Below are 23,214 nucleotides of genomic sequence, written 5' to 3'. Positions count from 1 at the left end.
CCACAACCCTGCCACCTATTTCATGAGTGACTGTGCTTCTGACGTCAGGGAGGCTTTCGGTTCATTCTCTGGCACGGTGACTTTATTTTCATAACAGCGAGAAGTGCCGCGGAACTGGATTAGGCGTGTCCTCTCCCTCTGCCCCGCCCCCGCCTCCTGTACCTCGGCTCACCCTCTCCCTCCCTCCGGCGACAGAAGCCTTTATAACTGCTTTGCGCAGCCAAGGCCGGATCCTCGTCCCGGGACGTGCCTAGCAGCCAGAGGTTGCGCGCTCACCCCTTCCACGCGTGAGTCACAAGTTCTCGGTTCACCCCGAGCGCCGCGGCGCCCAGGTAAGAGGGGCTTACCCAGGAGCGCTCCGGGCGCCAGTTTTAAATCCGGAGAGCGGGGCGTGGGTAGCCGTGGGGTAGGAGAGCTGAGATAGCACAGCCCGTGATGGACTACAGCTAGCTAGGAGAAACTGATGAAACTGAGAAAGGAAGCCTTTGGCTTCACTCACCTCTGAATGCTTTCTCTGGTCTTCTCAGGCTAAGACAGAGGAGAAAAACCAATAAGCAAACAGTTAGAAATTGTAGCACAGGCTTGTAGTTCTGCACCTGGGAGGTAGAAGCAGAAGGATCAAGAGTTTAAAGCCAGCCTTGAATTCACGGTGAGTTCCAGGTCAGCCTGGACTACATAAGTCTCCGTTTCCAGATAACAAAACAGTAGTTTTAAACACTATTATTAAAAGAGAAGTACATCTTGAACTGCATTAGGCCACTCCCACATGTGCCACCTCGCCACTGGTGGAAGATGGGTTACGATGCCTTCAACTCCCATCTGAGTTTCAAGGGAATGAATAGAGGGAGTAGAGGGAAAGGATGCCAGCTGCTTCCTTCCCAAAGGACTGAAGGCTGTGGAGGTCAGGAAGGGACTTCCGGATCGTCCTCAAATCCCCGTGCTGATGTGTGAAGAAAGCAAGAGGAGCTTGCTTTCTTCACACACACAGGGTGTTCCTCCACCCCGTCCCTTACTTTTCCTATGGCCCCAGTCACTAAGACCCCTTCCTTCTCTCTTTAACTTCGGCCTGGCGGGCAAGAGGGGGAGAAAAGCTTGTCTTCCTGGAGAGAAGCATGGCGCAGGCAGGAGGAGGCTGGCTGGCGGACCACACTGAATGGGAAGACAGGAAACAGTGGTTGTTGCTTTTTGGTTTTTAGACATTCAGGCTGGCCTCGAGCTTTGTAACCGCCGTTCTGCCTCAGTTTCCAGAGTGTTGGGATTACAGGTGTAGGTCACATGGCGGAAGGCTCCCAACTGGCAAAAGCCTGTCTGGAAGCAGGAATTTGTAGGATCATCGATGTGCCTGCCTGACTTTTCTCCAGGCAAGCTCTCAGAGGCTTTTTGTTGAAGCCTGGTGAAGGGTTCTTTGGAAAGAGTCACTGTTCTGAGCTCATTACTGAAGGAGAATTCTTTAGCCACTTCAGATACAATGGTGTGGGGAAGTGGAGGGGAGGGTGAGGCCAACACTTCACCCTTAGGGGTTTGTGTACTGGCCTTTACTGATAGAGAGAAAGAAGGGGAGGGGAAGAAGGGTTGGGAGGTGCCTTAGGATCAAAGGAAGAAGGAGAGGCAGGCCCCCAGGCCCAACGGGAATGACTGCAGCTGTCTCTGAGATTTCCCAAGAAAAGGTCTCTACCTGGCTCCAGGCTGTCCAGTGTTTCCTGGGTTCTGCAGTAATTTATCCAGCAGCCACCTGCCGCAGAGGTCCTTCTGCCGAGGGCTCTAAGGGAGTCCTGGAGCATCTCTTCTGTGTGTGAGTCCTGCCTGTCTGTAGTTGCACAGTCTCCTTAAGCAGCCGGTTGAAAAAAACGTGTGCCTTCATTCCATTCTTGAGAGGTAATTGAGGATAACAGAGTGTGAAGAGGAATGTGGATTGTGGATTTCTTTTCTTTCTGAAGATTCAGAGAGAGCAGAGGTAATGGTGGGAATGAACAGTGGGCAGCAAACTGAACAAGATTTCACTTGTAGGGGTCTGACCTTCAGAGCCAATGCTGGCTTGTTTATTTGTTTGAGTGCTCTCTTTCTCCCCTCCTCTCTCTGTCTCTCTTTCCCTCTGTCTCTGACTCTCTTTGTGTGTCTCTCTCTGTCTCTTGTCTCTTTCTGTCTCTGTCTCTCTTTCTCTCTTTGTTGCTGACTCTGTGTGTCTTTCTGTCTGTCTCTGTCTGTCTCTGTCTCTCTGTCTCTGGAGGTGTGAGTATGCCACACTACATATGTGGTGGTCAAAGGACAACTTGAGGGACTTGGCGTACTCCTCCCACCATGGGGCTTGTGTGAGGAACTTGGGCCCTTAGACTTGGCAGCAAACGCCTTTACCATCTTGTCCATTCCTGTTACTGTTTTAGGAAAGGGACTCAGATAACCTTGGCTGACCTGGAATTCACTATGCAGACAAGGCTGCCCCAGTCAGATCGACTTCTGTATTCTGAGTGATGGGATTACAAGCCTGAGCCTACCGTCTGAAAGCTCGATGTTTGTATTTTTAGCCCCCCCCTCCCGCCTTTGTTTTGAGTTGAGGTTTTATTGTGGCCCTGGCCAGCTTGCAGTTCACTATATAGGACAGGCTGGCCTGAACTCTCTGCTTTCTAAGTGCTGAGACTCAGGCGTGCACCACCATGCCCACTTTACTCTTAATTTTATAGCCTTTCTTCTTTCCTTTCTCTTTGAGACCAAGTCTTGATCCATTGCTCTGGAGTATTTCAAACTCCCAGGCTCAAGTGCTTCTCCTCTTTCCCATTTCAAGTGACTGGAGTACCGGTGCGACTCAAGGCACGGAGTCTGTATGTTTATTTTAGAATTTCAGATCATTGTGTTCTAAACTACACTCAGTTTTTGGTAAACATACATGACTATTTGGATAGATTCCATCTGATAGAGCAGGGGTAGCAAACTATGGTCTGTGGTCCAAAGTGGCCCATAGATTTTTTTCTTTCTTTTTTTGTTTGTTTGTTTGTTTGGTTGGTTGGTTTTTTTTGTTTGTTTTTTGTTTTGTTTTGTTTTGGTTTTTCGAGACAGGGTTTCTCTGTGTAGCCCTGGCTGTCCTGGAACTCACTCTGTAGACCAGGCTGGCCTCGAACTCAGAAATCCACCTGCCTCTGCCTCCCAAGTGCTGGGATTAAAGGCGTGCGCCACCACCGCCCGGCTTTTTCTTTCTTAATAACGAGTTTCATGGGGGATATAGTAAAACTCATTTGCTTTTGTATCACTTGTGGCTACTTTCACATTACAAACTCATGGCTTCTAAAGCCGTTATACAAAGTGCTTGACGAGAACAGATTCCGAGAGTGTGAATTCTTTGGTTAATAATGGAGATATGATTGGTATGAAGATAGGCTGTATTTCCGTTAAAGTATCTAGAAAACATGTTTTGAGAGTTTGTTGGTTATTTATTTTATGTATGGCATCTGCCAAGGACCAATTTTAAAAAGTCTATAGGGGCCGAGGAGATGGCTCAGTGGATAAGAAAGAGTGCTTGGCATGTAAGCATGGGGGTGTGTGTTCGAAACATGAGTTAGTGTCTGTGTAAAACCCGGGCCATAGCAGCAGATGACCATGCGTGTCTGGAACCCCAGGGCTGGAGGGGCAGAGGCAGACAGATCCTGGGAGTTTCCTAGCCAGCCAGTCCAAGCAAACAGTGGGCTTCAGGTACAGTGAGAGACTCTGTCTCAAGAGAAGACAGCCATAGAGGAAGACATTCAGTGTCCTTCTCTGCCTTCTGCATGTAAGCACACACCCACACATACGGTGGACATACATTTTAACATTTTCATGTTATGATGCTTTTCTTCTTTACCATGGCGGATCTCTGACTGACTTTATATTGTCAGTCTGGGTTTTACACAAAGATCCACCTACCTTGGACTTGCTGGGAGTCCAGGTGTGTGCCACCACACAGTGGTTTCTAGTATTTTCTTGCACCCTCTCATGAAAGTCTACTTGCTTTGTTTGGAGTAAGAGTCAGGTGTCCCCACTCTCGGGCACTGCATGAAAGTACACGATGAGCCTGAACCTCGCTCTCCAGTTTGTCTCCATCTATTCTGGTGTGATGATTTTCCTTCCGTCACTACCTAGAAACTCAACTCAGTTCTGTTAGTAAGGAGTTATTCACAGGACGATGCCGTGATGTGTCATGTTTATGTGATGGGAACCGGAGTGGTTACCCACTACAGGGGATCCCAGAGAGGCATTTCCCATCTAAACTAATCCTTTTTCAACTGCAGAAACATTTTTGTGGGGCTCCTCCCTTGGAAGAACTCAGCCTGGATAAACGTAGGAGGGTCAGAAAAATGTGCGCAGATTCACCTTAAGATCTCTTACTCCTTTAGCTGGGTGTGGGAGCTCACGGATGAGAGCCCATTACCTGGGAGACGGTGTCAGGAGGCTCAGGAGTTTGGTGACATGAGAATGAGACTCTGTCTCAAATAAATAAATCATTCTATTACTCACACTTGAGGAAGTGTTCGGCAGTCAGTCTTAGTTCAAAATACTTGCTCAGAATCACTGCACAGAATGCATACAGAGAGAGATGCCAAGAGACAGGGGATTCGATCTGTGTCCTCATGGAGCTGGTTAGCCGCCAAGCTGGTTAGCACTGGTGTTAACATATAGTCCCTACCAGGCACACAGGAAAATGAGTACTTCACTGTCAGGTCTAGGAAGAGACCCACACATTTAAAGTGAGATGGGATTAACCATTACATGATACAAGTTCCCAGTAAAGGTTAAATTGGGACCAAGCTTTGAAGAAATACATCAGTATTGTGAGCAGAATGGGAGGGGCTTTTGCATATGTGAGGCAAAAATCATGATTTTGTAGGAGAAGGCCCTGAGCACCCCCAAATTCCTATTCATATAGAAAACACTCTTGGAATGCTGGGTGTGGTAGTATATACCAGGAATCCTGGCACTCAAGAGCTGGAGGCAGGAGGATTGTGAGTTTGAGGTCAGTTTAGGTTACTTACATATTCAGACCCTGTCTTTAAAAAAAGAAAGACCTGGTGGTGGTGGCAGCACACATCTTTAATCTCAGCACTTGGGAGGCAGAGGTAGGTGGATCTCTGAGTTCCAGGCTAGCCTGGTCTACAGATCAAATTAAGACAGCCAGAGCTACACAGAGAAACCTTGTCTTGAAAAACCAAAAAGAAAAAAAAAAAGGAGAAAGGAAGGAAGAAAGAAAGGAAGAAAGGTATCTGAGAGACGGCTCAGCTATTACAAGCTCTTCCAGAGGACTTGAACTCAGTTCCCAGAATGCAATGAGGTCCTAACTAACTGTGACTCCAGTTCCAGACAGATACCGTCTTTTGGTTTCTGTGAGCACCTGTACACATGTGTGTCACACGCGCACACACACACATGCACACACACATACATTTTAAAATTTTTGCTTAAAAGAAATGAAAGTAGACACAGGGATAACTTGCATATGTCAAAACCCCATTAAAAACCCCACATAGCCTTGGACAAATAACTTGATTTTGTTCTGCCCAGTTTTCTCAGCTGTCTAAAGGAGTGATAAAATACCAGATGGCGCCTCACATCTGTAATCCCGACTCTTGAAGGCAGAGTCAGAAGGATCAAGATGTTCAAGGTTATCCTCAGCTACATAGTGAGTCCAAGGCCAGCCTGGGCTACAGGGAGACCCTGTTTAAAAACAAACAGTATTAAGGCGGGGCTAGGAGGGTTAAATGGAACAGTGCATGGCTCAAGAAAGTTTTACTAAGGTCTGGGCTCTTACTACTCCTGCACAGGTTCACTTGCATGTCCTACACGTCTCTGCTCCGGTCCTGTGACAATGGCCCAGGAGAGTGTAGGAAGTGACCTGGCCTCTGCCCACCCTCAGGGCCTGTCTCTCCTAACAACCTCACACCTCTGCTTATCTCTCTCACCTCTTCTCCCAGCTCTCCCCACACCTCTGTCCCCTCATCCTGGTAGGCAAGGTCACGGTTGCTCAATTGCACGTTCACAGCACTTCCTGACTGCCCAAGTGGACGGTGGGTTGGTCAGTCACCTGACCCACAGAGGGCGGCAGCCACACTTTGGGGTCTGTGGGCTTTGTCCACTTGGCGCTTGTTGATGAGCAACACAGAAGAGCTGCTTGTTCCGGAGACACCTCAACAGTCAGAGCTCCTCTCTACGGTGGTGTAGAGGAGCAGTTCTCAACCTGTGGGTCCCCAGCCCTTGGGGGAGGGGAGTGACCCTTTCATAGAGGTCACATGTCCTGTATGTCAATGAATGCATTGCAATTAATAGCAAAAGCAAAATTACAGTTTTGAAGTAGCAACACAATTCTTTTATGGTTGGGGGTGGGGTTGGGTTCTCCACAACAGGAGGAACTGTGTTAAAGGGTCACAGCATTAGGAAGGCTGAGGACCACTGGTGGGGAGTCTGTGAGGAGCTGGGTAAGGTGGGCTCTGGAGACCTTGACAGTGACTGAGAGGAAGTGAATCAAGGATGAGATGTTTGCTAAGGAAAGCTCTGTCCCATCCTCGGCCCTCTCAAAAGAGATCTGTGTATTTTAAGACAGATGTATTTCATTATCTCTACTTGTGGATTTGTGTGGGTAGGGGACTTTTCACACACCTATGTCAGACTTTGGTTTTTTTTTTTCTTCCTGTTTAGATAGGGTCTCATTTATGTAGCCCAGGCTTGTCTTGAACTCAGAGGTCTGACTGCCTCTCTGCCTCCTGCTGGTCTGCAAAGCAACCGCCATCACGTTTGGCCTCATACTTTGTCCTTATTCATCTCTCTTCCAAACTTCCCTCCATATATATAATTCAATTTTTACAATTAATTTACCACCATCATCATCATCACCATCACCATCATCATCATCATCGTCATTTTGGTTTTTCGAGATAAGATTTCTCTGTGCAGCTCTGGCTGTCCTAGAACTTGCTCTGTAGACCAGGCTAGCCTCAAACTCACAGAGATCCTCCGGCCTCTACCTGCTGAGTGCTGGGATTAAAGGCATGAATCACTACCCAGCTTTTAATTAATTAGTTAATTAATTGATTTTTTGCATAGGATCTTATTAAGTTTCCCAGGCTGACCTTGAATTTGCTATGTAGTCCAGGCAGACCTCAAACTTGTGACCCTCTTAAGCACGGGCCTCCAAGCCCAGCTGAAACATAGCATTATGAATGTATCTTTCTTCTGTGGCACTGGACATGTAAGGTCATGTAAGTGGGTGCACATGTGCTTCAGGATGAGGTCGGATGACATCCTCGGGTGTTGATCCTGCCTTCTACTTTCTTTGAGGCAGGGTCTGTTGTTCATCATTGCCTATGTCAGACTAGATTGTCCAGAGATTATCCTGCCTCCCATATCCCTGGGATACACTCACTGTAGAAGCCCTGGGGTGACAGGCACTCACTGTCCTTTGTGCTTTTCACTGGGTTCTGGGGACTGAAACTCAGCCCTTCATATTTATGTGGCAAGTACTTTATCCCCTGGACCTTAGCTTCATCTCCTAAGAATTAACCTATAAATATACTTTAGAGCATTAGGTGAGGTAATATGTAAGAACACATAGGGGAGAATGTACGTGAAGCATAGACACTCAGCATCGTGCTCACCCAGTGTGCGGGTAGATGTCATTAATTCCTCATGCTACTGTGACAACTGTTATTACAGCTGAGTTTAGAGAGAAAACAGAGATGTCACCAAGTCACAAGTTTACAGGGGCAAGATCTTGATGTCACCCCCGGGGGCAGTTTTCAGAGGGAGGCACTATGCTCAATTCTGATGACAGAGTGTTGTCCATCTCAGAAGGAGGAAGACAGAGTTAGCTTTGAGCTGTCTCAGCTCCTCAGCAAGTTCACTTATGAGATCCGCTAACCAGGGCCATGTAGCGGCAGCTTCCGGGTCTAAGCCTGTGAGCCCCGCCACTGTCGTGCTGAAGAGGAGTCTGGAAGTGGAGGACAGAAGCCAGATGCTGTCATTTGTCCTTGCACACCAGTCAGTGCCACACACCAAGGCCATGCCTAGGGCCAGCAGTCTTTGCAGAGCTTTGACTTTGTCCCCAGGCTCCTAGGCCATCTCTGCCCTGACCTCACTCATCCCTAGGCCAGTTTTGAATTGATAAGAAGTTTATGATCCATTTTCCAGTGACAGGAGGTGGGGTGGGGAAGAAGATGGGCCAGGGCACAGAGGCACAGATGTGGAAGCTGTCTGCATGAAACTGCCCAGTGGACCAGCAGAGAAGCTGCGGGGCGGGGGGGAGAGGGGGGTTCAACTCCCTGCTTCAGCAGCAGTTACCTTTCTGATTGCTGTGACCGGATTTTGTTGACAGTTTGAGGGGCTGCAGCTTTCACGTTGGAAAAGGCCCGGTGACAAGAGTTCGAGTGGTTGGTCACATTGCCAATGGCTCCCTTTTGCAATCAGGCCCCACCAAAGGCTAGCCCGTAGCTGGAGACCAACTGTGCAAACACATGAATGAGCCCATGGGGAACACTGTGTACTCAAACCATTCTGTATGTGAAGGTGAACAGAGGGTTTGGGGTTGAGTCAGCAGGAACCTCCCTTCCAGTCTCCCTCTTCCCCTCTCCCCCACTGCAGTCCCCACCCCGACCCTGCAATTGTAGGTGTGTCCCTTCCACCTTCCTCTCTTGCCCTGACTCATTCCAAAAGGATTTAAGGCGCCTCCAAGTAATTTCCTGTCCTGAAGTCTCAGGCCTGAAATCCAAGCACTCAGGAAGCTGAGGCAGGAGGATAGCCAGGAGTCTAGGTCAGCCTGAGCGACAGTAAGACCCTATCTCATAATACAAATAAGCTGGGTCAGGGAGATGGCTCAGGGGGTAAAGGTGTTTACAGCTAAACCTGACAGCATGAGTTCGATTCTGGGACTTGCATGGTGGATGGAGAGAACTGACTCCTGTTAGTTGTCCTCTGACATTCATGTGTCTGTGTATACACATGGCCTCCTTGTTCCAAATAATTGAGTAAACAAACAAACAAACAAACAAGAAAACAAACTCTAGACCAAAGGGAAGAACCTGGGTTCCACCACATTCCTGGGTTCCTTCTTTCCTTAGGACCACGTTCTGGTCCCATAGCAGCTTCTCAATGTGTGCTTGCTTCTTAGTGAGTTTTGTTTTCCTCTGACTAAATTCAAAGCACTTAAGAGACTTTTAGATTTGTTGAGCAATCCCAGTCATCTGGGGAGAGGGAGGAGGACGGTTAATAGGTGAATTACATTGGTGATTCCCCAAAAAATTAGTCACCCACATGCAAAATACTCACTGAGACTTCTTGCTGTTGTGGCTGCTTTGGGTGGTATGGGCCTGTGATCCCAGGGTTTGGGAGAGAGAGTTAGGAGGACGAAGTTTGATGCTAGTCTGGGTTTCAGGAGACCTTGTCTCAAAAAGCCAAATCAGGGCTTGTGGGCACCCTGTTTCGAAAGGGGAGGCGTTCCAGAGGCTCCCTCTCTGGGGATTTGTATGTAGTTCCTGGTTGGTTGGGCTGGGGGCAAAGAGGTGGTAGGCATTTTTTTTCAATAACCACAGCGTGTTTCTATAAGCAGCCTTAATGAAACATATTGGATCATTAAAAACAAAACAAACAAACAAAACATAAAGGTTTTCTAAAAGGTTATTTGTAGGGTTGGGGGTAGGGCATATACCTAGCATATGTATGAGGTTCACCACACACACACACACACACACACGCGCGCGTGCACACACGCACACGCGCACACACGCACACAAACACACAGATGCTTGATATTTAAAACACACACCGCCAACTAGCTGCCCTTATTGAGCACTGGACTTGGGAGCTGGGAGGCGGCAAGCAGGACACAGTCCTGCACAGCTACAGTGGAGCCAGGGGCCGTTGTCTTATGTCCCTTTGTTCAGGGCTGCAACTGTCTTCTAGGCCAGTCACCAATCTCTGTCAAGGTTTAGCGTCGTTGGGTTCAGAGTTCTTCCTAGAAATCCACTAATTAGGATTAACAGCTGCTTGACAACAGATGGAAGAACGTTGAGGGTGAAGTGAGTGGCAGTTAACAAGGAGGGTCAGGGAACGTGGGGAAACAGAAGAACCATTTCCAATAGAGATTCTTGTGATGACCTAAGGGTAGGGAAGGATGAGAGCCAGACCCGTGTCCTTTGCCTTTTACCCCTAGATGAGACAGGGTTAGCGTGCGCGCGCGCACGCGCGCGCGCGCGTGTGTGTGTGTATGTGTGTGTGCATTTATTCATGGCAGGGTCTCACTCTTTAGCCTGAGATTGCCCTATCTATCTATCTATCTATCTATCTATCTATCTATCTATCTATCTGTCTGTCTGTCTGTCTGTCTATCTATCTGTGGCAGGGTCTCACTCTTTAGCCCAAACTGTAGAAGTTTGGTCTGGTTCTTTCTCCTAGGCTCATGTTCCCAGAAATAAGACTCAGACTTTAAATATATTTACAAATACCTTGACTGGATAGCTAGGCTCTTATATGACTAGATCATAACTTATTGTGCCCCATTTACTCTACGTGTGGCATGTGACTGGTCACCTGTGCTCAGGTACCATGCGTCTGTCTCAGGACACCTCCTTTTGTTTTGTCTGCAGCCAAGATCTTCAGGGGGTCTTCCCTGGTCAAATTTTATTTTCAGTAATTTGGATGTAAGACATAGCTTTTCTTTTCCTGTTGGAACAAATGAAAAATTTCCTCCCCAACATATGTAAAATCTCCTCCTCACTCAACATAACATATCTCCTTTCTTCTGTTTTGGAGCTTTTATAGGCTGACCTAATTCAGCAGTTCTTTCTAAAATCCAGTGTATCTTAGTTGTCCTATTTGTCTCATTGACTTTTAGAAAATTTAAATTCAACAAAGCACATTTTAAACCATCTTTGGGAGACATCAGATCCCCCTTCTGTTCTGAGCATTTCCTTCAAAGTACAGTTAGGTCTTTCTATAATATCTGAGCTGTAGGACTGTAAGCTATGTCCTACATGAATGTTATGGCATGAATGGCTTCATGCCATAACATCCAAAATGTTGTTGTGTTTAATGGACATATGTGTCTGAGTATCTTCAGTTTCAATCTGTAGGGCATCACTAATATCTATCATCTTTAATAAATGTCCAGTCATCCCTCAGAACTCAAGGCAAAAGTCCATTAGAAGTCCAAACATGTATCAACATGTGCACATATCCCAATTGCTCCAAACTCTATAAAATAAAACACAACCTATTGTGTGGCATTGTTTTAAGTTAGCACCAGTAAGCAGAATCTAGACTCTTAATTCAATATATTGTATCGTTATGGGCCGATGTTCCAGTTTCTCAAGCCCCTGTAGAATTTTCCTGTCTAGAACTGTTTTTTTGATGATGTTATTGTTAAGTTTCAGATTGGATTCCTCTGAGGGTTTCCTCTTTTGACATAAAGATTCTTTCAACCTGTGTTTTCTGGTCTCTAATCTAGTATCTCATTTCTCAGCCTCTTCTTTATCCAAGTCTGTCTTATTCTGATCTTTCCCAGAGAGGGCATACAAAATTGTAATCATTGAAGAACAGCCATTTGTATGCTGATAAAAACAAAACAGACAAACAAAACAAAAAAACCCAAACCAAAATTAAATCAAATGAGATTAGTAGAGTTAACTGGGAAGTATGAGATTCATTCCCTCTTTTCATTGGCCTTAGAATTTTCACAGGAGGTACAGAAGCTTTTGGGGGTATAGATGTGTAGATGTGTGTGCATGTGTGTGTGTGTATGTGGGGGGGGTAGGTTGGGGGGTGGGACCTATGAGTTTAATCAGGGTTATGTATAGAAACATCAGCACTTCCCAGTGGCTCTCCTGCCCCAGCAACCTGTAGACTCCCAGAGAGGAGAGAGACCTGAGTCCCTCCCCTTGGCTAGTTATAATGTAACAAGTTTAAAAGTAAGACTGACTAAACACAATCCCATTTTCGGCCTCTGTCTCAGAGGCTTGCTTGGTCCCTAATTTTGCTTCTTCCTTTTAAATGCAGGACCAACCAGAATGACTGCCCCCAGCGGTTGCCGCTCAGACCTGGCTTCCAGGTACTACAGACTTTGTAACCTGACCGAAGGCTGGGGCATCGCCCTGGAAACGCTGGCCGCAGTCGGGGCTGTGGCTACAGTGGCTTTCATGTTTGCACTCGTTTTCGTCATCTGCAAAGTACAGGACTCCAACAAAAGAAAGATGCTCCCCACCCAGTTCCTCTTCCTCCTGGGAGTGCTGGGGGTCTTTGGCCTCACCTTCGCCTTCATCATCAAGCTGGATGGAGCCACAGGACCCACGCGCTTCTTCCTCTTCGGTGTCCTCTTCGCCATCTGCTTCTCTTGCCTCTTGGCCCACGCTTTCAACTTGATCAAGCTGGTCCGAGGGAGGAAGCCTCTGTCGTGGCTTGTGATCCTCAGCCTGGCGGTGGGCTTCAGTCTGGTCCAGGTCGTCATCGCCATTGAATACTTGGTCCTCGCCATGAACAGGACCAACGTCGATGTCTTTTCTGAGCTGCCTGCCACTCGGCGCAACGAGGACTTCGTCATGCTGCTCATTTACCTGCTCTTCTTGATGGTGCTGACCTTCTTCGCATCCGTCTTCGTTTCCTGTGGATCCTTCTCTGGCTGGAAGAGACACGGCTTCCACATAGGTTTCACCTCGTTCCTCTCCATCGCCATCTGGGTGGCCTGGATCACCCTGCTCCTGGTTCCCGACATTGGCCCGGAATGGGATGATACCATTCTCAGCACAGCCTTGGTGGCCAATGGCTGGGTTTTCCTGGCATTTTATATCTTGCCAGAGTTTCTACAGCTCCCTAGACAACGGAGCCCCACCGATTACCCAGTTGAAGATGCTTTCTGTAAACCTCAACTCATGAAGCAGAGCTATGGTGTGGAAAACAGAGCTTACTCCCAAGAGGAAATCACCCAAGGTATAATTGAAGAGGCCTTGGTGTAAAGATGGGGGGTAGAAGTTGGGCGTGGTGGTGCAAGTGCATGTGGGCAAATCTGCAAATGTTTGTACACACACACACACACACCTCTAATCTTAGCACTTTGGAGATGGAGACAGGAGGATCATGAGTTTAAGATCAGCCTGGATTATGTAGAAATACTGTCTCTCAGAATACCAAAACCCTTGTGGGCTGGGGATGTGGGTCTGCGCAGTGCTTGTTTAAGCCTGCATGAAAAACCAGAGAGACCCTCCAGCACCACAGAAAGTGGGTATGGTGGCACACACTTGTAAGCTCAGCATGTGGGAGGTGGAGGCAGGAGGATCAGAAGTTTAAGGTCATTTTTGGCTAAAAGTAGATTTCAAGGCCAGCCTGGGGTGCATGAGATAGTCTCAAAACACAAAACCATTCCCAGCTATAAAACTTGTAACTTTCTGGAAGTCATACCTACAATTCCATTTATAGCAAAAGGCTATCTCTTAACTGCCCTGGTGTATCCTAGTCTTGGTCATAATTGTACTCTAATCCCATTCAAGGCCCCCAGAGCTTCCCTACAATCCCAATAATGGAAAAGGGGGATAGAGACAGGAGGGGAAATAAGCAAACAACAGAATATTCCCAAATGCAGAAGCAAAAGCAGAAAAGACAGAGCTGGAGGAAGAATCATTGGATACAACCATAAGAACACTGGAAGCTCACGCCAACCATGAGCCCTTGGGAGGGGGTGTCAAGAGAATCAGAAATTCACTGTCATTCTGGGCTACATGAGACCCCGTCTCAAAAAACAAACAAACAAACAAACAAACAACACCAAACCCAAAACAGGGGCTGGAGAGACCATTGGTTGAGAGCACCTGCTGCTCTTGCAGAAGACCAGGTTTGTTTCTCAGCATCCATACGACCGCTCATAACCATCAGTAATCCCAACTGCAGGAGTCTGGCACCCTCTTCTAGCCTCTGTGAGCACCAGACACACATGCAGTGCACTTACATTCTCGAAGGCAAAACACTCACATGCAGAAAACAAAAACAGATAGTTCTTAAAATAAATCCGAACAGACACCCACAAAACAAAAACGCCCAAATACTAAGGAGCTCACAGGATATTTACAGATTCTGATCTTGAGTAAACCGGCCTCTGTGCTAGTTACTGTTCCTGTGACAAAACACTGTGACCCAAAGCAAATCGTTTTGGCTTTTGAATCCATCATGGCCGGGAAGCTGGGAGCACATATCTTCAAACACAAGAGGAAGCAAACTGGAAGTGGGAGGGGGTAAGGCTTTACCCACTCAAAGCCTGCACCAATGACATGCTTCCCCCAACAAGGCTGCTCTCCCCAAACCTCCCAAATAGTTCCACCATCTACAGATCCAATATTAAAACATCTGGGCCTATAGGGTCCATTCTTAGTCAAACCAGGGCACTTCATTCCCTGGCCCTAGTGGGTTTATGACCACATTATAATATAAAATACTCTGAGTCCAATTTCAGAAGTTCCCATGGTCTTTCAGCCTCGGTTCTATTTCAAAAAACCCAAAGTCTTTTCTGAGACTCAAGACAATCTCTTAATTGTAGCCCTAATCAATCTGTCGTAGTTCAGTAGACCTGGACGCTTGCCTCTCAACTCTTCTTCTAGTACTTTCTATATAATTGCATATAGATTGATCCAGAATACGGGGGGATGAGGAGAGGAAACCCCCTAGTGGTGTGTGGGTGAGGCTGGGCTCTGTGTATAGGTATATGAAGAACATTCCTGGGGCTGGAGAAATGGCTCTGTGGTTAAGAACATATACTGTACTTCCAGAGGACCCGGGTTCTAATCCTAGCATTCATATTGAGTGGCTTACAATCACTTGTCACTTTGGCTCCAGGGGACGTGATGTCATCTTCTGGCCCCTATGGGCATGAGCACATATGTGCACATACTATCTGTCCATCCATCTACCCATACATACACATATATAATTTTTTTTGAAGGCATTCCTTGCAGAACAGAAGAGACTTTGTGGTCCTTGAATGCGTAGACCCAAGCTCTGATTTCCTTTAGTGGTCACAGAGGGTGGAAGAGAGGAAGCCCTCTTAACACAAGGTGGTGGATGGCTTCGTAAAATCCACCAGGGTTTTGACTTAGAACAGCCACCTTTTACTGTATGTCTCTGGGTGTGTGGGAGGAGAAGGATCCCGTGTGACATGAGAGCAAGTGATGGTTTGATTCCTGCCACAGTTCTGAGGAGCCAGGGGCCATAGTGATATCTTCAGAAGAAAATGAGGCTTAGCTGAGGCCCAGAAACTGCCCTGACCTATGGAATCTACTGCTTGGTTACAAGGATCTTTGAGTCTGATCTCGGAAGGGAAGCAAGCGGTTGCTGGCTCAGGCTAGACGGACCATCAAGGCTGGCTTCCTGGATTCAGTGTTAAAGATGTCCTGGCTCTGCTGTTTCTGCTTTGAGGAAGGGTCTAACTATATGGACCAGGTGGGCCTTGAACTTGTGTTGATGTCCCTGCCTCTTTCCCTCTTTCTCCAGAGTGTTGAGATCACGCACGCTGTGTGTGTGTGTGTGTGTGTGTGTGTGGTGCTGGGGGTGGAGCCCAGGGACTCATGCATGACAGACAAAGCTCTTTACCACTGAAAACACTCCTAGCCCCACACTGTGCTCTTAAAGCTTGAATTGCAGAGTTTCCTGAGGACTGAGAGCAGGAAATAGCATCCTACAGTGCTTCCCAGGGCCTTAGGCTCCTGCCTTACCCAGTGCTTCTGTTGTAGGTCCCTAGGCCCTATGCTCCCTTTTTCATTCCTATGTTTTTTTTGTTGTTGGGTTTTATTTTATTTTATTTTTTTGAGACTAGGTCTTGCTAAGTAGTCCTGGCTGTCCTAGAACCTGTAGTGAAGACCAGACTGGCCTCTAATTTATGCTTCGGCTTCAGAATGCTAAGATTTCGGGTGTGTGCCTGGCTTGCCTTTCAGGTTTTGGGCCCCTGGTTGCTTCTTTCTCAGGTGGACTTGTAGTCACTGTCTACTGCTGTTTGTCTCTGGCTCCTGTTATGTTGGGTCTGCAGGAGTAGCGAGGCCTTCTACAACACAAGCCTCTCTCTTAGACAAATTGGATCATCACTGGCTGCCAGCCTCTGTGACTGATCAAGATGCAGCTGCTTGCCTGATGTGGCCTTCTGCCTGTCTGCTTCGGAGTCCAGCGTTTCCGGTCTGTCTTAGGAATGGCTCCTCCACCACGTGTGCTTGTAGAACTGAGATGTTCTAGTTAGGTTTTGCCTCATTCAGGAGTGATCTGTGTATTTGCTGTATTTCTTCAAGTCAGGGCAAACCTCATGTTCTTAATACTATCTTTGCTTGTTTACTTATTTGTAGCACAAATTTTTTAATATTGCTTGTTTATTTACTTATTGTGTGTGGGTTACAACACACACGTATGTGAGGTCAGAGGACCAGTTTCAGGAGCCTGTGGTCTCTACCATGTGGGCCCTGAGATGGAACTCAGGGCATCAGGCTGGATGGCATATGCCTTTACCCAGTGACCTACCTTGACCACGCTTATTCTGTTTTTTTTTTTTTTTTTTTTTTTTTTTTTTTTTTTTTTTTTGTTGTTGTTGTTGTTGTTTTTGAGACAAGGTCTCATGGAGCTTAGGTTGGGCAGGGACTCACTATGTATTTGAGGATGACCGTGAATCCTGATCCTCCTGCCTCCACCTCCCAGATACTGAGATCACAGGTGTGTACCACAAATGCCTAGGTCCCCACTGTTTTGAACCCCACACTGTTTTAAATGAAGATGAATTCAGTAAGGGGACAAGGGCAGGTAAATTTGTCAGGAAACGAACCGGTTGCTTTAAAGCAAGCTCAAGTTTAAAAAGCCTCTGATTTTCCCAAAATACATAGAATATGTTTGCTCATAAACTCTTCCTAGTTTAGCAAAAGAGTAAATCCTGTGAACCCAGGATGTGACCACGCCTAGTTTGGTGCTGAGATTCACAGTCTCTCTCTGCAAGAAATGTAAACTGCTGAGACCGGCCCAGTGGGACCAACTGTCACAGACACTACACTGATCCAGCAGGAAAGCACAGATGGACCCTAGTGCCTCAGTTTCTCTAACTCTCTTTCAGGTCTTGAGATGGGAGATGGACACTATGCACCTTATTCCACCCATTTTCAGCTGCAGGTAAGTGACCTTTGTCATTCCTCTATCACCGTCCACCTCCCCAAAGGACAGTTGTCCTTTGGGAATAGATATTGTTGGATTTTATAAAAAGATAAGGAAGGAAGTAATATGTTTGGTGGAGGTGTAGTCAGGTATGAGGGAAGGGGGTGCCTCCTTGGGCCCATGCTGAGGCATCCCTTCCCTTGAGGGACCAGACACACGATGATATAGTATAGAATAGAGTTTATTCAGGGTATGGGAGGGGAGTTAGGGAGGGTAGTAGAGACAGAGAAAGGGAGAGAGAGAGAGAGAGAGAGAGAGAGAGAGAGAGAGAGAGAGGAAGAGGAAGAGGAGTAGAGGCCGGCCATGAGCCTGTGGAGAGAGAGGGGGGAGGGGATGGGAGGACAGAATGAGAGCAAGAAGGCAAGAGAACAAGAGGGAGATGAGAGGACAAGAAGCCCCTTTTATAGAGTGTCAGGCATACCTGGCCGTTGCCAGGTAACTTTGGGGCGGAGCTTAGACAAAATGCTAACAGAGACTGCCACCACTTTAGTGGCTCCTAAGTGGCCAACATGAAGGGACAGCATGCCTTCTTTCCTACACTCTGGGGTTGGGGTGGCACACAGGCTCAGGGAGGACCTGCGAGCGGGAGGTCTTTAGAAAGGCGTTGGAGGTTCATTGAGATGGCGGTAGAAGGCTTTAACCACATGATTGCTTCCCTTACAGAATCGCCAAAAGGATTTCTCTATCCCAAGGGCCCAGGCCCCAGCCAGTCCATACAATGACTACGAAGGGCGCAGAGGGGACAGCTAACTGTTGGGAAGAGTGGGACAACCAGAGTCAGGCAGCAGGTCCAGCCAGGAGTCCTGCAGATGTGAACTGAACCCAGGGCATCCTAGGGAAACTGTACAGAGAGGCTTGCAACCTGCCCAGCACACCGCTGTCTTGCCTGGGGCGGCTAAGCCCAACAGACTGTCTTCGCAGCCCTCCAGGATTTTCATTTGCCCCATTCCTAGGACACTTCTGGGAGGTGGGAGTCTTGACAACTCAGGGTGAGACTCTTAACCTCTCCCAGGAGTCTGAGCAAACAGCTGCTCATCTGACTACTCACTGTTTGGTCATCCTCGGAAGCCGATTCATCTAAGCCAGAGTGGGTTCTATGAGGATTGGCTCAGTACCAAGCAGAACTGAAGATTTGGATAAACCCAGAAAGGTCTGGGTCTCCCTCTTGTTCATCTTAGTCCACACTGGAAGCTAATCTGGCCGTGCTCTCCCAGGCTTTCCTGCCTGGGGAGGAGTGGCTAAAGGTCACGTGGCTACCCCACAATGGCTTCGCCCGATTTCCAAGGGCCACATTTTCAACTCAGTCACTTCCAAACTTGCTGCCAACCCCAGACCTCTGTGTCCTTTGCCAGACTCTTCGGTATATTACTGGAGTAGACAAGGCCCATTTTTCCCTGCTAGGAGGATTTGGGTTTTGTTCTTGCCATAAATTCCTGGCACTTTCTCCTCCCCTCCCCTTGCTCCTCGTCCTCAGTAACACCCTGACCTCCGTAAGTGTCTATTCTCTGGGTGGGATGCATTTGTTATATAGTAAGTTATTTACCTGGGTATGCAATAAAGATGTGGTCGCAAATATCTTTTAAATTTAAATTTTATTTGTTTATTTTCTTTAAAAATTAATATTATAATTTAAGGACTTTGTGGATATGAGTTTGCACATGCCACGGAGAGGCCAGGGAATAACTTTCCAAAATTTTTCGGGCAGAGGATTAGGAACCTCTGTATTATGGAGAAACAAGGATCCTCATACGTAGCCATAGAACAACATGCAAACACTGGCTTAGTTAGGAAGTTGCTCTTTAAGAGACAGGTAGATTTCTGTGAGTTTGAGGCTAGCCTGGTCTATAGAGTGAGTCTGGGTCAGAGAATTGGCAGCGTGGTTTACCTGTAATCCCAGCATATGGGAGACCGAGGCAAGAGGATTGCCATGATTTCTGAGGCCAGTCTGAATAACAGAGTAAGACTTTGTCTTAACAACAACAAAAACAAACAAAACAACGGGAAAGTGAGCTAAACTCATGAAGAAGTTCAGCTATTGATAACTCCTAAAGGTCGGCAGGCTGCACTTGGATTTGCCTGGGTTTTTACTGATTGGAGACAGAATGGCAGAGCTGGTAAGAACCTGAATTCAATCTCTGGACCTGCATAGTGGAGCGAGAGCCAATTCCTAAAGAATATGAGTCCTTCTAGATTCACCCAGTCTTTCTCAAGAAGCCACAACCCAATGGGGATTTGTTGTGAAGAAAAAAAAAACATGGTTTTCCTATATCTGTCATGAAATATGTGATCAATAAATATATACTCCTGGGCTGGCCAAATGGCTCAGAGGGTCATAGCACTTGCCGCCATGCCCGCTGAATTGAGTACAATCACTGGTACCTACCTGGTCAGAGGAGAGAGCTGATTTCCACAGGTTATCCTCTGACTTCTGTGCACAGATTATGCCATGTATGTAAATAAACAAATATATAATGTATGCACCCACACATGCAAATAAACAAATATATATAGTCTTAGTTGACGTTTTATTGCTGTGAAGAATGAAGAGTGCTGTTACCAGGGCAACTCTGAGAAAGGCAGACATTCAATTGGGGCTGGCTTACAGTTTCAGAGGTTCAGTCCATTATCATCATGGCAGAAAACATGGCAGTGTGCAGGCAGACATGGTGCTGGAGAACGAGCTGAAAGTTTTATATTTCTATCTGAAGGTGGCAGGAGATGGTCTGGGTATAGCGTGAGCATAGGTGACTTCAAAACCAACCCCCATGGTGAGACACTTCCTCCAAGGCCAAGCTTATAGCAACAAGGCCACACCTAACAGTGCCACTCCCTATGGCCAAACATTCAAATGAATCTATGGGGGCCGTTCCTATTCAAACCACCACATATAGAATGTTCCTAGCCAGGTATGGTGGCTCACACCTGTAATTCTAACACTCTGGAGGTCGAGGTAGGGGGACTGCCATGATTTTAAGACCAGCTTAGGCTATAGTATAAGAACCCTGTGTCATGACGACTCGTTAAATGTACATTCATTTTTTTTTTAAAATCTCATAACACAAAGGAGCTCTGAATTCAAAAGATCTGGGGCTTGCTCTGCACCATCAAACCAGCAATATCGAAGTGGACGCCAGCGAAGTGACCTGTAATTTAGCTAAATTATCACACCATCTACCTGGATATCACATCCCACAGATTGAGAGAACCCAGAATCCAAAAGTGATCACCAGCGCTTCGCTTGTCAGTCTGGTCCCTGGATGTTGGCTCTGTGGTCCTGACTTACCTGCTATAAACTGGGGTGCTCATCCTTCCCTGCTCAGGATGAACTTGCTCAAGTGGCTCCCAGGACTCAGGGAAACATTTCTGTGTTTGTTATAAAGGCTGCTGCAAAGGATGCAGATGAGGAGGTAGACAGGCGAGGCCTGGGAGAAGCTTCTGGACCCGCATGCCTCTCTGTGCATCACCCACCAGGACAGGCCAAGCACATAGCTACCTGGAGCTTTCTGGACTGTGTCTGAGTTTGTATGGAGTTTTGTGTGTGTGTGTGTGTGTGTGTGTGTGTGTGGAGAGAGAGAGAGAGAGAGAGAGAGAGAGAGAGAGAGAGAGAGAGAGAGAAACCCTGCAAGGCTTGTGTTCTCTCTCTCTCTCTAATTCTGAGATAGGGTCTTAATCAGTGGCCCCAGATGACTTGGAGTTCACTATGTAGCCCAAGTTGGCTTGTGGCCTCCAAGTTGCTAGCCTGCCTCCGTCTGCTAGGTGTGAGAATTAAGGTCATCATACCCAGCTCCTTCCTGCCTCTTAGGTCTTACGTTTCTTCATTGGAAGGTATCAGAATACCTCTGGATAAGGAGACTTAAGACCTGCTACCAACCCCTCCCTTTTCAAGATAGTGTTTAGCTCTGTATGGGGGCCTCAAACTCGACAGGATATGCCTGTCTCTGTCTCCTGAATGCTGGGATAAAAGCCATGTCTCTTGAGACAGAGTCTCACGTAGCGTAGGGTGGCCTCCAACTCCATGAAACCAAGGCTGGTCCCACCTCCCCTGAAGGGCATAGAATGCTCTGGGTCCATTTTGTCATTAGGGGAGGAGCCTTGTCAGGGTTTCTATCCCCATGGCTGTTGGGACACCGAGAGGACCTGGGAATGGCACCATCTCTGTCTCTGGAGATCTTTGTCCAAGAGATAAAGTGGAGAGATGGTCACAACATTCTGAGGTCACTCCCCGTGGTCCATTGTCACTTCTGCTCACATATAAGCTTTTTTTTTTTTTTGTCAAAGAAGACCTCTCAAGGGCTAGAGGTTCCGCATTTGAGAATTACTTTATGGAAGAGGACTTCAGTCTCCGTCTCCACCCATAGAAAGTAGAATGCAAAGACTTAGTCCAGGCTAGCCCTTGGTCAGTGCCAGTTGACTGATGTCTGGAGGTAAAGTGTCATCTCTTTGAACTAAATGGCTGGTGGTGAACCAATGAGCAAGCCCACAACCTTCTCCTTTTCTGATCACATGTAAAATAGACTTAGCGTCCTGCCTTTCTGAACCAAAGTTACCATATCCAGCTTTTCCACTAGATGGCAGGAGAACCTCGGCGTTCAACCCTGGGGAGCTGCACTACAGAATTCCAGTGCAAAGGCCCCATTCTGGTTGAGGGCATGAAGCAGGTAGATTGTGAATAGAATAGAGGGAAGGGTGCCTCAGAGCTGCCTCTTCCCCTAACCTTTAAAGCCACTTCCGGTCTCCTTTGCCATTATTATTATTATTTTTTGTGAAGTTCTCCAAGATTTCCCAGCCCATTTGCACGCAACCTGGCATCCGTCATTACAGGTAATGTCTCACAGACCGATCTTATTAATGTCATCTGGTGTTTATGTGGTGAGAACACTGGCTCTCGGTCAGGAAAAGGGAGCCAGAACAAGAAGTACAAACTGGCCCTGGAGATCCAGCAGTCCCCCGTCTGCCCTCCCACACGCTCTGTGTTTCCTTCTGTTGTAGGCTTCCTGTTGCTAGCATTGAATTCCCTGTTGGGCTCTGTGCTTTCCTGACTACTTCCTTCTGTTGCTACCTGGGTTTGCATGGCCGCTGATGTCCCAGCCTCAGCCTCAAATGGAATGTTCGCTTCAGAAAATCTTAACTGCTGACCTCTGAGCACCTGGGAAATGGATCTTCAGCTTGTAGGGTGCTGTCTTTGTGTGCTAAAATTCTTAATTACTTTATTACTTTATGTATGTATGTGTGTAGAGGTCAGTGGACAACTAACTATAGAGGTCACTTCTCTCTTTCCACCACACAGGTCCTGGAGACTGAAATCAGGCCCAGGCTTGGTGGTGAGCATCTCTACCTGATGAGCTATATGCTATTTCTTCTGACTTATTTGCCTGTTTCTTTTCCTTCTTTTCAAAAAGTTTTAGGTTACGAGTGCTTTTATCTGTGTACCTCCTGCCCTCGGGAGAAGAAGGGGTCCAATCCTTTAGAGGTGAAGTTACAACCAGTTGTAAGCTGCCTTGTGAATGCTGGGAACTAAAGTCACATCTTCTGCAAGAATAGCAAGTGTTCTTAGCTCTTTAGTCACACACCTTTCTCTCTCTCTCTCTCTCTCTCTCTCTCTCTCTCTCTCTCTCTCTCTCCCTCCCCCCACCCCATTCCTCCAGTTGTCTGACAGGATCTTATATAGCTTGTGCTAGCCTCAAAGTTACTTTGTAGGCAAGGTTGTTCTTGAATCCCTGATTCTTCTACCTCCCCCTTTCCAAGAACAAGGACCACAAGTGTATATCACCATGTCTGGCTTGATGTGTGTGTGTGTGTGTGTACCTATGCCTGTATGCATGCATGGAGGTCAGAAGGAGACACGGAGACACAGAGTATTTCTGCTGTATCACTCTCTACCTTATTTCTTGGAGACAGGGTCTCTCACTGTAGCTAGAGCTAGCCTAGCAAGCCCCGGCCATCTTCCTGTCCTGTCTTTGTCCCTGACAAGGCAGAAGCTACAGGCACATGTGTAACCACAATGTTTTTCTTGGGTTTGGGGTATTTGTACACAGGTTTTCATGCTTGCAT

At 47.1% G+C, this 23,214-nt stretch overlaps 1 protein-coding gene across 1 annotated transcript; it reads left to right on the top strand.

Annotated features, from left to right (window-relative positions):
• The first annotated feature begins 225 nt into the window (after positions 1-225).
• Positions 226-18,753, top strand: Gprc5a (G protein-coupled receptor class C group 5 member A). The gene is made up of 4 exons (XM_028781058.1): positions 226-332; positions 12,001-12,927; positions 17,066-17,121; positions 17,827-18,753. The coding sequence occupies exons 2-4, from the start codon at positions 12,012-12,014 to the stop codon at positions 17,911-17,913; spliced, it is 1,059 nt and encodes a 352-aa protein (XP_028636891.1). The 5' UTR covers positions 226-332; positions 12,001-12,011; the 3' UTR covers positions 17,914-18,753.
• Positions 18,754-23,214: the final 4,461 nt, after the last annotated feature.

This window comes from Grammomys surdaster, unplaced genomic scaffold (genome assembly GCF_004785775.1).
Source record: "Grammomys surdaster isolate TR1022 unplaced genomic scaffold, NIH_TR_1.0 373, whole genome shotgun sequence".
Lineage (NCBI taxonomy): Eukaryota > Metazoa > Chordata > Mammalia > Rodentia > Muridae > Grammomys > Grammomys surdaster.
This window is presented reverse-complemented; position numbering and strand designations above follow the sequence as displayed.

Excerpts from the sequence above, each read along its gene's own strand:
- Gprc5a (XM_028781058.1), top strand. The coding sequence starts at position 12,012 with ATGACTGCCCCCAGCGGTTGCCGCTCAGACCTGGCTTCCAGGTACTAC. Across the intron at positions 12,928-17,065 it reads CCAAGAGGAAATCACCCAAG|GTCTTGAGATGGGAGATGGA; the intron begins GTATAATTGAAG and ends ACTCTCTTTCAG. Across the intron at positions 17,122-17,826 it reads CCACCCATTTTCAGCTGCAG|AATCGCCAAAAGGATTTCTC; the intron begins GTAAGTGACCTT and ends CTTCCCTTACAG.